At 49.8% G+C, this 15,885-nt stretch overlaps 4 protein-coding genes across 4 annotated transcripts; 1 reads left to right on the top strand and 3 right to left on the bottom strand.

Moving 5' to 3' along the window:
* Window positions 1-160: 160 nt before the first annotated feature.
* On the bottom strand, window positions 161-2,407 carry CI109_102142 (ATP-dependent RNA helicase DBP9; the record flags this gene model as incomplete). Its single annotated transcript, XM_032004856.1, has 6 exons — window positions 161-439; window positions 503-1,447; window positions 1,506-1,779; window positions 1,847-2,013; window positions 2,080-2,302; window positions 2,367-2,407. The coding sequence occupies 6 exons, from the start codon at window positions 2,405-2,407 to the stop codon at window positions 161-163; spliced, it is 1,929 nt and encodes a 642-aa protein (XP_031860971.1).
* Window positions 2,408-3,321: 914 nt separating this feature from the next.
* On the top strand, window positions 3,322-5,481 carry CI109_102141 (uncharacterized protein; the record flags this gene model as incomplete). The annotated part of the gene is made up of 2 exons (XM_032004857.1): window positions 3,322-5,164; window positions 5,297-5,481. The coding sequence occupies 2 exons, from the start codon at window positions 3,322-3,324 to the stop codon at window positions 5,479-5,481; spliced, it is 2,028 nt and encodes a 675-aa protein (XP_031860972.1).
* A 468-nt stretch (window positions 5,482-5,949) lies between these two features.
* On the bottom strand, window positions 5,950-7,997 carry CI109_102140 (uncharacterized protein; the record flags this gene model as incomplete). The annotated part of the gene is made up of 7 exons (XM_032004858.1): window positions 5,950-5,969; window positions 6,043-6,239; window positions 6,309-6,672; window positions 6,752-7,364; window positions 7,433-7,538; window positions 7,610-7,673; window positions 7,745-7,997. 7 exons carry the CDS (start codon window positions 7,995-7,997, stop codon window positions 5,950-5,952), a joined length of 1,617 nt encoding a protein of 538 aa, XP_031860973.1.
* Window positions 7,998-9,097: 1,100 nt separating this feature from the next.
* Window positions 9,098-12,053, bottom strand: CI109_102139 (uncharacterized protein; the record flags this gene model as incomplete). The annotated part of the gene is made up of 6 exons (XM_032004859.2): window positions 9,098-9,813; window positions 9,872-10,414; window positions 10,463-10,600; window positions 10,669-10,819; window positions 10,873-11,832; window positions 11,892-12,053. The coding sequence occupies 6 exons, from the start codon at window positions 12,051-12,053 to the stop codon at window positions 9,098-9,100; spliced, it is 2,670 nt and encodes an 889-aa protein (XP_031860974.2).
* Window positions 12,054-15,885: the final 3,832 nt, after the last annotated feature.

Raw genomic sequence — 15,885 nt, 5'->3', positions numbered from 1 at the left:
CATGTATGATCACTTGCAGACTGTGTTCTCGAACGCAATGCTTTCTCTTGAGCGCTGCGAAATTTAGTAGCTTCAGTAGCTGGAAAGTTTCAGTCGCCCAGCTTACACAAAGATACCCAAATCAATGCATTCAGGTATTCGTCGACCAGTATCATCATCTCTACTTGAACTTGAGCGGATCAACCTTCTTCCCGCCCCTTCCACCTCTCGCGCCACCCCTACCACCTCTGCCTCTGAATCCTCCTCTTCCGCCTCTTCCACGCTTCGAGAAACCAATCCTCGCTCCGTCCATTACATCCCCACCTCCTGATGGCAAAGCAGCGATTTTAGGCATCAAGTATCCAGGAACGTGTTTGAGATGAGTTTGTTGTCTCGCTGGGTGGAGAGGAGCGTCGTGTCGCAAATACGAAAGATCGAGTGGGTTCGCAGCGAAATGGGACTGATGAGAATGATTCAACCGTCAGCAAACAGTCGGATGTGGACAATAAGGCATTTGGCTCACCTTCAACTTCTCACTGTTGAGCAATTCCCTTCTGACTTCCTCTCGTCTAGCTTCGGCCACTCTCTTTCCCGTGATAGCTTTCAACGCATCCTCCATTCTATATCTGAAACCTTCAATTTCCCCCTTCCTACCTCCCCAGTCCCACTCTTTAATATCACTCCCACTATCCTTCTTCACCCTATCCTTGATCTTCTCCCATACAATCTCGTCCTTCTCCGCAGATTTGATCGAGACCACTCGATCTTTACCCCATTTCGCTCTGGGTACGACGAACGACAGAGCTAATCCGGAATGTCCAGCACGAGCTGTTCGTCCGACTCGATGAAGGTAGGCGGTGGAACTAGTGGGGAGATCAAAGTTGATGACGGAAGAAGCGGCGGTGAAGTCAATACCTCTTGCCATGGAAGAGGCGGGATCACCTCGTCGTCGCTTGACAGGCTTGGATGGTGGTGGACTGGTGGCTCGTCGTTTGGAAGGACCGGCCTCAGCGTTGGTTGTGCTGATCTCCTTCTCTTCGGTCTCGGCCTCTGCGTCCTCTTCCTTCTCTTCCGCGTTTTCGTCGGCTTCCTCTTCTTCCTCGCCTTCAGCTTGTTCCTCCTCCGCGTCGTCGGCGGCTAACAATTCCTCGGCGTCTCCACCCGCTCCTTCATCCGTAGCAACAACCACATCGTACACTCCTCGGTTGAACTCCTCCACGACGTGATATCGACTCGCCAATGGCAACTCGCTGTTGACCACACAACATTTCACGCCGAACTGTTCGAGGAAAAGCTTGACTCGGTAGCCTCGCTCGACGTCGTTCACGAAGATAATCGATTTGCCTCGGATGAGTTTGAGCTTGAGAAGGACGTAGATGAGCAAGAATTTGTCTCGTTCCGAGGTCAAGGTGTAGTGTTGAGTGAGGAGAGATGATGAAGTGGCTGGTTCAGAAAGAGTGAGAATAGCCTGACAGCGAGAGTAGGTTAGCAACTAGTCTGACGTCAGAACATGATTGAGAACCTACAGGATTTCTCAGGACGAGTCCCTTGACACCCTCGATATCCTCGCTAAGAGTGGCACTCATGAGACAGCCTTGCACACCTAACTTCGGTACGAAACCAGAGGTTGGATCCATGATCCTTGTGAGATCGTCCTTGAACCCGTACGATAACAAAAGGTCCGCTTCGTCAATGGCGAGGAAGGAGAGCTGATTGAGCGACACTGATTTCGTTTGAAGGAGGGAAAGAAGTTTCGTAGGCGTTGCAATCACGATATCGGGGTTATCGTTAACAAGCATTCTGCATTTAGATATCCAGGTCAGCTTGAACAACCCTATTCTCGTGCGAAAAGAGATTGCTAGCTCACCTTTGGATATTGGCACCACCGGCGGCGACGTTGACACATTGGATCAAGCCTTCGCAGTATTTGGTAACGTTCTTGACGAAAGTCGCTACTTGCATGGCAAGTTCCTTAGTAGGTACCAGGATCACCACTCTTGTCGATTGGTATTCGGGTGAAGCAGGCGAAACAGTCTATACCGACGCACGTATGTGAGCACGAAGTTCCTAACATCCCACAGGAGTAGAGATCTAGCTCACCTGCTTGGCCTCCAAGATCTTCTGCACAGCAGGAACGACATAAGCTGCCGTCTTACCACTTCCCGTTCTTGCTCGTGCTAAAACATCTTTGCCCTCAAGAAGAAGTGGGATAGCCTTGGCTTGGACAAGGGTTGGATGAGCGAACTTGAGATCAGCAAGTGCGGCGAGGGTTCGAGGATCGATCTGAGTGGAGAAGGGTGGTTGCGAGAAGGAGAGGTCGGAGCTGAGATGAAGGAATTAGCTTCGTGCGACCGGTTGTCGAATGGAGAAGGGGAAAGTCAACTCACTCCAATAGGGCATCGGCAGGTTGAGCGGACTTAGGAGCCATGATGGGCAACGTTCGAGCAGGACTTGCTCTTGTAACTGACTAGCAGTTTCTTCTAGAGCTGAGAGGATGATAGAGTTGGACAAGACTATGATTTACATCAACTATTCACCCATCAATGTGAGCAGACCCAAGGTGGACTTGACAAAACAGCAAAAGCGCTGAAATTCGTATCGAGTCACGTGATTGCCAGAGAGATGACGGAAATACTATTACGTAACGAGCCATGGAAACGCGTTGGATTTCCATTTGCGTCGACCGACTTCTCTGTTTTGTCAGAAGATGGCGAACTGTATCCCGCTCACTGCACGCCATCTCTTAACTTGATCTCCTACGCATTGCTCCTCATCCCCTCGCTCTTACTCTCATCATTCTCGTCGATGCCACGCAGCATTTATGCTTCTCGACGAGTCGCCAATGCTCGGCAGACATCATGTCAATCGTTTGAGAACATTACTTACCAGAAAGAGTAAAACCTAGGCACCTTAGGTATTCGAAATGACATGGCCCTACTGACATGATCTCTGGGACTTACACTTCGTCAAGGGCTTGCAACACCCGAAGGAGGCGTCTGGACTGTCCGTCGGTACGACGATTGTTCTGTCCAAGCATGAAGACAAATCTTGGTGAGAGATGTATACTTTGCAGGTATGAAGTTCTGACATCTTGTGTTTCTTTTCGACGTTCTTTTCATCCATTCACTCACTTTACTTACATTCCCTATAATAAATTTCAACGCTCCGGCAGCGTCTCCCACTCAGCTTCTACAGCTCACTTATCCTATCCTCCTTATCGCCGGTCGGCAACACCACAGTCGTTTCAACACTCCCAACGGAGCATCAAGATCAGAGCAAGTCTCGATCGTATATCTTCATCCTTACAGACTTATCACCACAACCACCTCATAGCACATCACGATGAAGCTTCTCGCTCTTCTCTCCCTTGTCCCACTTCTCACTTCCGCCAACCCTTCCCCCAAGGCAGAAGCATACAACCCTTTCTTCCCGCCCGGACACTCTCTCGAACCAGCACATGTTGATCGTCGAGCACCGACTGTTCCGCACGCAAGTGATTCGGCTAGTCCCAAACTTGGCGGTATGCCTAAATGGTTTACGCGTAACGGAAACAGTGTCATGAAGAAACGAGGTGGCGAGAATGGTGAAGAGAAAAGGACGGTCATAAGAAAGATGAGGAAGAGGAAAGCAGGGACTACTTGCGCTGTCACAACTTCGGCTGCGCCGAAAACTACGATGGCGGCAAGTACGTCTGCTTCCTCTTCCGCGGCGAGCAAGTCGTCTTCTGCTGCCTCTGCCTCGAAGTCAGGCTCGGTGTCAGCCACTGCCACTGCCACTGCTAGTGTTTCAGCTTCCGCTTCGATCAAATCGTCTAGCGGCACCGCTTCAGCGAGCTCGAAATCAGTCTCTGCCAGCAGCTCGGGGATCAAGTCAACTTCGTCTTCTGTCTCTGCCGCCAAATCCTCGTCCGCATCTTCTGGTACGGCATCCGCCAAGTCGACCTCTGTTTCGGCTTCGGTATCCGCAAAGACTTCCTCAACCTCTGCCTCTGTAATTGCAAAGTCGACTTCGGCTTCGGCAACAGCGTCCAAATCGGTTACCACCTCTGCTGTTTCAGGTTCAGCCAAGCCCACTGTATCGTCGATTGTGTCGGCTAGCAAATCCTCCTCTTCTTCCTCTGCCAGCAAAGCGGCTACTTCCTCGTCTATCTCCCCGTCGAGCAAGAGCGCTGCGCTCGCGGCTAGTCGAAGTGCGAAAGCATCCTTCACTCCTCCCCCTTTGGCGAGCGGTGTATCCGCCACATCATCTGCTAAATCCACTCGTGTCTCCTCGAGCGTCAAGCTTCCCGCCGTGACATCTTCCTCGTCGAGTGTCAAACCCGCTGTTACTACTACCTCGTCCTCTGCTGCTAAATCTTCGTCGGCGTCGACGTCAAAGACTTTGTCAACTTCCGCATCGAGCTCCAAATCTACCGTTGCGAGCTCCGTTAGTTCTACCACACCAAAGTCTTCGTCTGTGTCTTCGGCCAGCAAAGCTGTTTCTAGCGCTAGCAAGGCAACTTCTTCTGTGTCGAAAGCAGCTTCGTCGACCGCTCTTGCTGCGTCGATAAGCAAATCGACCGCCAAAACGTCCTCTACATCTCCGGCTGTAACGACGAGCAAATCCTCCTCGTCGTCTACTAAGGCGACTTCTTCTTCAGCGAAAGCCACTACGCCCTCTTCCGCTTCCGCCATTAAGGCGTCGTCAAGCAGTGTCAAAGCCGTGTCGACTAGCAAAGCTGCTTCGTCGTCCGCTAAAGCCTCGTCTACGACAGCCAAGGTGTCTTCGACTTCCACTGCCAAGGCCACGTCTTCTTCCACTGCCAAGGCCACATCTTCTTCTACTCCTAAAGTCGTCACCTCTACTTCTACTTCGAAAGCAGCTACGTCCACTTCCACGTCCAAGGCAGCGACATCCACCTCTACGTCCAAAGCCATATCGTCCTCCAGCTCTCTCAAACCTAGCACTACCACCTCCGCTGCTCCCGCCGCTACTCCCAAGAACCTATCCGTCGATCGCGATGGTGATGGACCTTTCCACGGCTGGGGAACGTACTTTGACACAGGTCTCGGTGCTTGTGGATGGTACAACCAGCCCAGCGATTATATCGTCGCTGTGTCAAAGGAATTGTTCGACAATTGGCCAGGATATAATGGGTTGAATCCCAACAACAATCCCATCTGCGGACATCATATGGAGTTGAAATGTGAGTGAGCCTTCTGACCCTCTTACTTAATATCGTCTTCGCCCCTTTGCCATATGGTCTACTAGACTATTCATCTCACCGTCTCTTGAAAGGGAATGTCATAGCTGATCATGATTTCGCAATCGCTCGCAGGGGGAGGCAAAACAATCGTTGCCCAAGTTGCAGACCGTTGTCCAGGCTGCTCCAAACGTTCTCTCGATCTCACGACCGGCGCATATGGCGCTTTGACCAACAATAATTGGGATATGGGAGTGATGGCAAGTTGGATCAATGGAGGGTCGTACAATCAGGATTTGGAATGGAGGTGGTTGGATTAGAGGGCGATAGCGTGACGCTGTATGGGCATCAGGCGGGCTGCTGGTGCGTGCGTGCGTGCCAGGCATGTTCTCATTGTGTTGTGGCTAGGTGACCCCTGTGGGTGTTTGATTAGTCCCTCTTCGATTCTCGAAAACAGCGCTGGCGCTGGACTACTTTTCTTCGTAAATCCTATGAAATCCTCATTCTTCTCTTCGCAAAATCTGTTTTCAACCACAATGGCCTAGGACGCTGTGGCAAGTAACTTAACACAATTGAACGACATTTGGGTTGCAATGATCACACGACACGCACTGAGGCTGAAATCTGCTATTGATATTGTATTGTTCAGGCATCATTTGCATCCGTCTTACTGTATCATCTCAAGCTACACTAGTTGATATAATTCACGTTCCTATGTTCCTAAACTCCTTTGAAGTTCAAGGTTTACCAAACTTCAACGGATTATCATTACTTATCAATCGGATCGCTTATGGGACGTATCGGAAACCTGAAAGAGTAATTATCAGCAATCGTCCTAGTCTGTTGCTATTCCTATGACAAGTTGTATATGTGTGACTTACCAGGAGCAAGATCGTACTGTTCTCTCACGTTCAATGCAACGCCCTTGGCTGGTCGTCCACCTTCAACCTTGTCTCGTCGTCTGTTCTCGTATCTGTAGTATGCGGTCATCGAGAGCACGATGACGAGACCGAGAGCTTGGAAGGTGATGTTGACGATGGAGCCTTTTCGATATTGAGGGCCTTCCTTAGTTGGGAATCTGAGAGCGCAGTCGGAATTGAATCAGTATGGGTATCGTAAAACCGTAGAGGAGCGAGGATTCACTTACAAGAACGCCGCGGCGAGTGATAAACATTGACCGAGGGTGTTGAGCATACCGAGCGAAGTAGCTCTTTGAGATTGACTACCCGTACAACCGGATTGCCAACTCATCATCAAGGGGATATTGGTATAACCCGCCGTGACAATCAAGATACATGCAAAGTATCTTGCCGAGTTCTGCGCGTGGGTGTTGTGGACTGCGGGCACGGTGAGGAGGACGGACCATCCGATGATACCGAGGATGAAAACCGATGCTATGGGGAGACCTCGAGTTTGTTTGTAGTCCGAGAACGAGGTGAGGAGAAGCATGAAGACGAGCGCAACGGCATAAGGTGGTACAGTGAACAATTGAGCTTCTGCATTGGAGTAGCCTATAATTCCGGAAATGGCATGGTCAGCCAAAGCCCACGTCACTGTGAACCGTGTGCGTATGGGCGAGGTTGCACTCACCGAATCCTTTGATGATGGTAGGAAGGAAACCGGATACAGAACCCAGCCCCAAGTTGAAGCAACTGTATGCCACACTGACGACGTACGTCTTCCAATCTGTCAAAGATCTCTTGACGCCTCCCCATTCGATTCCCGCTTCCATCTCTACGTTGTTCTCGCTATTCAATCTCGTAAGACAGATGGTCCTCTCTTCTTCTGTGAGATATCTGCTCTTCTCAGGTTTCGAGGGAAGGAAGAAGAAAACGCAAATGGCCAATAACATCGAGGGACAACCTTCGATCAAGAACAAGATCCTCCACTGTGGTAGAGGGGCATTGCGGATGTTGGACACGCCGAACGAGATGAGACCTGCAAATGCACCAGACAGAGCACCGGCAGAGATGAAAAGACCAATTCGTTTGGCGAGATCGCGTTTAGTGTACCAATATGAGAGATGGAGTCCCATCGCTTGACCGAACATCGCTTCGCCGACACCGACGAACAATCGACAGACGTAAAGACCGGCTGGGTTGAAAGTCGCTGCTTGACATGTCGCGGCGATGGACCAGATCAAAGCGCCACATGCGATAGATCGAGAGGGCAGGAATTGCTTAGCAAGAAGCGTACCCGGGACCTAACGACGCGAGGGATATAAAATCAGTCACTACTATAGCGAAACGAGAAAAGAGTGGTCACACTCACGGAGAAGACAATGTAGGTGATGTAGAACATTGTGAGGGCGATACTGTAATTCGAGTCTTTGCCCTCGAGGACATTGGCCTGTAGACCTTGTAGTCGGGCATTTGCCCTACAAACGAAGAGAAAAGTTAGCCATCCATCACTGAAACGCGTCTCAATGTTCGCGAGGGTGCCACATACAAGTTTCCTCGATCGAGATATGCACTGAGATACAACAGGACTGCGAAAGGGAGAATGGCGATGTCTGCGGGAACCATGAATACACCATCAGTCATCAAGTCATTGGGATCAAGCCTATATTGCAATATCACTCACCAAGTTTGGCCAACAACTTCCTTTCCGCCTTTCTGTTCTCTTCCCTAAATACTAAACCGGTATCACTCTCCGCGTATCTCGTACTTGCTTTCTCTGGGTCGGTGGTCGTACCGGTAGTTCGTGTACCCATGGGTACGAGACCAGAGCCGATCTCGCCGTGGTGCGAATGTGCTGGAGCTTGATCAATCTGCTCGTCGGGAGTCTTCTCCTCGACCTGGATAGGCTGGGGAGCGAGGGAGACGTGTCTTGCCATTGTGACTGGGAGTTTCTTCTCCAGAGGGGATATGTAAGGAGCCCGGTCTGTCTTGTTGCTGTTCTGTCTCAACAACGACTGTAGGTCTGTTCTGTGTATAAGTCAAAGAGAAGGGAACGATGTGTAGAGTACGCCTTGAGTGATAGCAAAAGAATGATGAAAGAGATGCGTCGTATAAGTCTGACGACTGGACTCTAGTTTGTATATGTGTTTGTGTGTATGTGTTCCCTTCCGTCCATAGCCCAAATTCAAATTCTCTTTTCCCCATGACCATAACCATGACACGATGATGTTCCCTTCCTTCTCCTGTCACTCTTGACGTTACCCAAGCCAGCCCATGTGGGGCATTCGGCAAATCTCCCCTTAACCCCCAAGTTCAACCTTGCTCTAAACCAATGAGATTGACTCGCTTGCATATGATCCCCTTGGGTCCCCTCGTTATGAAATGGTCTAGCTTCATTTGATCAAGTGCACAGTCGTATATTTCGAATTTCGGAACGAAATTGTTTCTATAAATAGATGATGTGAGCTTTGATCCCGGCGGCATCGGCAACTGCAGGAAATGGAATGGCACACTTGTCGGACCGATGAACCCGACTCTTCGTTTTACTAAAAGTACAAGTACGTAACATCTAGTAGAAGACCGAGGTTCGCCATGGGAACGTTTTAGACAATAATAATGCCACTTGACCGTGGTTACGAGTACACTAAGTACGACTTACTACTGTCACAATCACCCCAAGTCATACAGTTTCTTCGGACTTTGGACCGATTACTTCCCCTGTGGTTTGGCCTGTAATTTGCGCTTTGCGACTGGCATTAGTATTCATAGCGCACTGGTAACGACTGTGGGAGGTATCATTCCAATGCATATGTATTAGGTGATCTGTATATTTCTATCCACAACCAAACAAGTGATGCTCGTAACGCGAATGACCGCCCTATCCTCATGAATTTGTTTCTATACAACGTGTAGTTTGGAACAAGAAAAAAAGTTGAGACCAGGGGAAAAGAAAAAGAAATGCTATGTTATATATATCGTGGTAAACATGTTAAAAAGGACACTCGAAGAAACACCAAATACTGTACAGAAGCATCGTTCACTTCATTGCCACGGCTTCGTGTCTGCCAGCAACCGCCCGACCTCTCCTGACGTTCACACGAGGTGGTACTGATGTTGTCGACGCCATCGTGGCCGGGACGATCATTGCCTTCTCGGTAGACTCGATGTCCTCCTCTTTGACATTCGCCTCATCGTCCCAGCCCAGAACGTCACCCGCCATCTCCATCGTTTGACCGTTCCATAAATCCGCAAAACTATGAGAAATTTGACGATCGACCAGTCGTGTAGTCATCGACGACGGATCGTTTGGTGTAGCCGGGAATGAGGAACCTGAGACGTATCTCGGTCCAGTCTGGGTAGAAAAGCTACTGCCCTCGGTGGAGGACGACGATACGGCTCTGTTGTGTAGATCATTTGATGCCAGGGCAAAGGATATTCCATCTTGTGGCGAGAGAGCGGCGAGACTGTCCGTCGGTGATAATGGTTGTTGTGCAGATAATGTCGGACCTTGCGGAATGTCTGATGACGTTGGGTCATCGTTCAGCGCTTCAAGCACTAGGAACGGCATGTCGGGGTTATAGTCTGGTGCGAAGAGTGTGCTTGCGGGATCGAGCTCGGATGGAACGGATACAACTCGAGGAACGATACTCTGTGGGTAAATATATTCTTCCTGTCCAGGCATGACATAGTAACCTTGTGGCAGTTGATCGTCCCCTGACGTCGCAGCAAAGCCTGTATGGTTGTATCCGAACGCTACCACCTTGCCATCAGCTTACAAAACGTATGAGCGTGTCAGACAAAGCACACTCACGATCACCATTATCACACTGACCAGCTGCCGTAGCGAATAGGTACGGATCAAGTGAGTTGTCGTCTCCGAGTAGTCCGGCCGCGCTCTCTGGCAGATCCATATAATTCTGCGCATTCTCGACATCAAGATCGGCCCATCCGGCTACCACCTCGTGCTCTTGTGAACTGAGCATCTCCTCCAATCCTTGCGGGTACATGGAAGTGCCTGACCCAGGCGCCGGGTGAGAAGCGATTTGAGCGACGAATGTCTGGGAATCGCTCGTCGCGGACACTGGCTGCGTGAGCATATAGAAGTTGGACGACTGGTCGACATGGTTGGATCGGACATCACCACCCGTCGGACCGGGCGTGTTCCGTTGTTGATTCCACGCTTGATAGGACTCAGCGATGAGGGCTCCTGGAGTCGTCTGGATGTACCCTCCTGGCGGTATTGAGGGAAGCGCACTGTGCATACTGGGAAATGGGTAGAGGATCATGCCATGCTCATCGATAGGATCGTAGGTCTGCTGGGGCTGGTATGCGTTCGTTTGGTTTGTGCTCGGATCTATGACCAAGTCAGTGTTGAGCTGAAAACTAGGAGATACAAACTCACTATATGTCGGTCCGGGCCCCGCCAACGCGTACATCGGGCACCTGTTTAAGCCAACGTCGAAGCGATGAGTATCTAAGAAGGTCGGACTAGGGGATGTTGACGATCGTCGAGCCCTTGGTCTTGTAGTTCTCTTGTACTCTGCTCGGCAAACTACCCTAAGCATTCCGCTTCTTCCTCTTCCGACGAGAATGTGTGTTGTAGCTTACTATTTGAGGTTTTCGGTGCCCGCTTTTGTCGTTTTTCCATCTCCTTCTGGACTTTGTCCGCTGCCTTCACCATGTTCCGCATTTGCTGCTCGCGAGCTTTCATTATTTTGGATCTCGGTTTATATTGCCATCCCGGATATTTCTCGGCGTGCTAAGAGTTACCATATCAGCATGGCCTTTTGACAACAATGCTGCGGCACTTACCTCTTTTTTCATGCGTTCCATCTCAGACCTGAAATATTCTTTCATTTCAGGTGCTTCATTCCGCCATAACTCTCCGACAACCTTGCCTAGCTGACCCATAGGCATAGCTTTCCCATTCCTTGATCCCATTCGTATAAAATCTTCACTGGTCAGACTTGTCCCATCTTTGGTGAACAAGAGAGCGCTGGTATCGTCCTCTCTGGGAGCAGCCAACCTATGGATGTCTCGGATATCCTCCCAATCACCGAGATCCGGATCTTCTTTCCGGGCTAATATGATCTTCAAGATTGCGTTGAACCGTTTACGAAACAACAAAAAATCGTTTGGAGGCCGTTGAATTCTCGGTTTTTCGAGTGCCTCTCGTGCTGCAGCCAAGTCGTCCGCTGACGGTCCAAGAGCCATGTCTAGCGTGTACTCCAGTCCTCGTACGGTCGGATTGTTATCTTCTTGATCTGTGCCACTCTCGTAGGGGGAGGCTGAGGCTGGAGATGACTCGGGAAAAGATGATGGAATAGGCTGGGTGAGGTCTTGTGGAGATCGGGAACAACTGGCTGAAGCATGTGATTGGAAGGTCCCAGAGGAAATCATAGGCAATGTTTCGCGAGACCCTTGCTGAGGTGATCGAGGTAAGCCAGGCCGAATGGTTGCGTGAGGGGAAAGCTCGATGGGCAGGTCCGAGGGAGCGGGATAGAATTGGTAGGTCGACATATCGAAGGACGTGATTGTCATGTCCAGGTCGACAGGGGACAGCTCCAGTTTGTCGTCCAAGCCACCACTGACACTGCCTTCGTCCGAGATCCAGTGAGGGGTCGATATCGATTCGGGACACGATCCTGACGAAGAGTTGGAATGTGGGGGTGTTTCAGGAGCAGACATCAAGGGATTCAATGAACTGAAGGACGGCAAAAACATCGTGAGCTGGGGTCTAACCTCTCTTCGATCGGAAGTGTGGTACAAGGCCTGTCTGAAGGGGATGAGTAGTATGGTGGAGAATGTGGAATGAAAATCTGAAGACTTACCAGGATGCTCTCGCCTGTATGAACCGATCCGGATGGGGAATAAAGATAGCCAGGTAAGTGTGGGAGTAGCAAGTAGATTGCTGTGTACTGTGTTCCATGGTCGCGATAGTGGTGTGTTGCTTTGTCAGCTTCGCGGTACGACGGGGAAAAGAAGCATGACATGTTCACACACTCAAATCTACTCACGTCTTTAAGTGTTTGCTTGGCAGCTGTGTTTGTGGAGACGAGGAGCGTGTACTGTATGCGAACAAGAAGAAAGATGATCTCAATCGCCACGAGGTCACCAAGTGGACCGATCTAGCGTTCAAGGTCGTCGTAAGTTGTTGTTGTCAGGATCTCAAAGTTTGATTATTTGTTGTAGCGCGCAATTCTGTATGCGTTGTTTGTGAACGGGTCCGTGCAGGTAGGCGAAATGTAGGGTGAGTGCGGTGTACTGTCGTGTGGTGTGGTGGGTGATCAGAGCGATAGTCCGACGCCGAATGTTGGTCGTTTGCCACTGTTGATATCAAGGGTCGCAATCGGGGAGGTTAAAAGAACAATAAGGAATGGACTGATGTTGAATGTTGATCGAGCGGACAGACACACTGAGTGGTGAAGCAGTCAGTAATCCTCGTATGCGTTTGCGCCCTCTCGATCCATCAATCCAATCACCCCAAATTTTCCCCGACACACAGACACATACACACACAACCCTCATCATTTTCTCAAATGCCTTTTGTTCTTCAAACACGATCGAGTTCGTACAATCAGAGGGTTCTGCATCCTCTGGGCTTCCCTACATGACCTTATTCTCTGACCTCGATGCATGACGACACAGCAACTGCTGTATCCTCAAATTACTGACGCCGCCACTCTGATCTCAATGACGTCGAAAGGGCCAAAAAGATACCGGGCAGTCCAACTAAAGCTAATATTCGTCCATCTCGCTCTCCATCGTGAACAATGGTCCACACCACGAGCTCGACTATGGACACGACATGACCGATCAGAGACTCACCTGCGGTAATATCCACCCTTTTGTTTCTTTTATCCGGTTCTAAAAAGTCAAGTTTCTGCGCTTAAGGAGTGTGACTGGCAAGGCGGAGTGATGGTCCTAGTGCTGTAAGTACAGCGAATGACTGAGAGATCGCACCAAAATGGGAATGGATGATACGAAAGAGAACGATAGTCGAAGTCGCAACGCACAGACAAGAGACAAAGATGGTCAAAGCGATGAAGATCAGATATGGGTATGAGTGTCGTTTTACAGATCAGAAGGGGGAGGATACTTGCTAGACGAGGTGGGGGGGTTGGACGGACGGCCAAGGGAGAGGGGAGGGGGGTTATCCTCCATTCAACATTATTCTTCGATCGCTTGGAACGTGGTCGGGGAGAGTCTAGGGAAAGGCCAATGACCGGCTGTTGGAGTATGGGGACTTGACGGTGTTTCATCTTTTGGCTACGCTTTCTTTCTATTTCCCGTGAAGGGCGAAGGAGTAGCAATAGTTGGTCGTTGGTCGTCAGATTGAGAGATCGCTCTGCAGGCCAGCAGCACTCGGTCAAGCACAAGACAAGCGTTCCTCTGTATTGTACCCCGAGGCACCGGATCCCTAGTTTCTGTACCCCCCGATCATCATCCACGAGACATCCCTGATCAGTCACGGGGTGGGGTATCGCCGAAATCAGAATATACAGGCAGAGAGAGAGAGAGAGGGACAGTGAAAAGTGTCGAGGCGAGGTGAGGGATGTGTTGAGATGGCCGGAGGTTTTACGCCAACACTAGTACCAGTAGACTGAAAATACATCTCTGGACTGCGGGCTTCGGGTTAAGCATAGGATTCCATATACTGTATCCCATATGCATACTGAGAGGTAAGTATTCGGGAAGCATGTTAGTTACTAATAATAGAAGAATGGTACACCCTGAACAGTGAACGGACAGGGCCGAAACCCTGAGTCTTCTACGAGATCCACATGTCCTAAAAAGCTTCTCTCCGCTTCATCTCGTAATTTCGTTCGTGAACACTTTCTCGGGAACATATTTCAAGAGTAGGAGTAGTAGTACGCAATCCGCGCTACAGTACTGTATCACCCACCCACCCCACGCACACTTGCTCGATCGATCCATTTACAAACAAGCAAGCATGTAAGGATCTGTTTCGCAGTTCCACCTTAATTGACGCCATGCCGCACATAGGTCAGATATACCATACTGCTACTGCGTCGACGAGCGCCCCTTCTGTCTTAGGTCTTAGTCCGCAGGTCTAGGTCACGATGAACCACACGGTTTGGCTGTTGACACCAAGCTCCGACCGACGAACGAACGAACGAACGAATGAGCGCACAAACGGATAGACCAGGTACTGCTGTCTCGTACTGTACACGTCCAGTGCCTTTAGCTGTGCTGTGCATTGTTTGATCAAATCCGATAAGATCATTGCCTTCTTCAGCTCCACAGAGATACAAGCCACATAGTAATGATAGCGCAGTCGACCTTCGGTGATTGACCCATGGCTCGATGATGTTGTCACATCCATAATTAGCGAACACTGTACTACTGCAGCTAAAGCGTTCCTTTTTGGAGTGGCAGGAACGAGCAACTAGTGAAGCCACGTCTGACGAATTATGACCGATCCGGAGTACCGAGAATCATTCCTCGGAACATGTCTTCCGTGGTAAATATCATTCATAGATAAGCCGGAGAGAAAACGGACATGATGAACCGACGCACAAATTTGCCGACATAACGGGAGCGATGCGTATCTGCACAGCTACAGTAACAAGACTCGTTTCTAGACTGCTAATATTGCTAAGTTTAAGCGTGAGCACGTATGCATATTACCACACTCGTTGGTCCAACCTCATGGAACATCGCACGATTCCGACGAAGATGAGACAGGCTGATCGCTTACACCTTTTACAGAACTGCTGTTCTGATAATTACATCTTCGGAAAAATCGGTCGGAAGATAGCTATGAGATGGAGAGTGCACTGTAGTAAGGCACGGATCTGGGTGTCGCTCCGTACCTCGCTCAATTACTCGCCCGATTGCATGGTTGGTCTGCATCACGCTGATACTCTCTGCATGACATCGGTAGCGAAGCGCTGGTTCTGCTGCCTGTATGCGTACATGTTCCTCCTCTAGGAAGTGACTGTGTGTGTTACACCTCACCACGGATCCATAGGTCTTTCCAAAATGAATTCAAAGGATAGGATAAACGAGCAAGCACATATTTACGAGCAACGAGAACGGAGCACGAGCACGGACCACGGGACACACACCATGCGGGGCAGTAGCGTCATTCGAAATCAGCCACCCTGAACTGAAGCTGGGATTTAGCAATACTCGTACCAGATAATTTGTAAAACGTTCACTGTTTCATGAACAAAAGAGAAAAAAAGAAGAAGAAGAAAAATAATTGGTATAAGTCCGAAACACAGGGAAGTTGACGAGCGGCATGGCATTTTTTAAGGGAAACAAGCTGTGCACACCACCGCACCCCCGTGTTCTCAAAATAGACATGAAGAATCATTCCGATTCCCGATCGTTTTTGTAACTTACTGTACATTTGTACTCGGAGGCAATCCAACAAGGTTAGATCCGTCCGTTCATGAGCAACTCTGTATAACGTAAAGTAATTAAATGAGGGCGGCGTGGATCAGCCTGAATGATCGATTGGTTGATTCCAGTAGATCACACCATCTCATTGAAGCACAACATGACTACTCTAGATGGCCGTCTTGAATATACCTCCGAGCTGACCCTCTCAATTAACGTTCAACGACGATGCTTTCCGGTCTGACCTCCGATTACCCCGCATCTACAGATGTGATGTGATGTGACGTGACTACTCTACTCCACTACTTCGTACTGTACCTCGCCAGGATAAAGCTAGTCTTACCTGACGTCCGTCACAAATTCCAGCAGAACTAAACCCACCCTACTCCCACTCGATCCTTCGGATGGATGGCTGAGGTGCTTCATGGGTAAGTGGGGTATGATGAGGATCTTTTG

This window comes from Kwoniella shandongensis, chromosome 4 (assembly GCF_008629635.2).
Source record: "Kwoniella shandongensis chromosome 4, complete sequence".
NCBI lineage: Eukaryota > Fungi > Basidiomycota > Tremellomycetes > Tremellales > Cryptococcaceae > Kwoniella > Kwoniella shandongensis.
The sequence above is the reverse complement of the archived record's forward strand: the minus strand, read 5'-3'. Positions and strand labels throughout refer to the sequence as shown.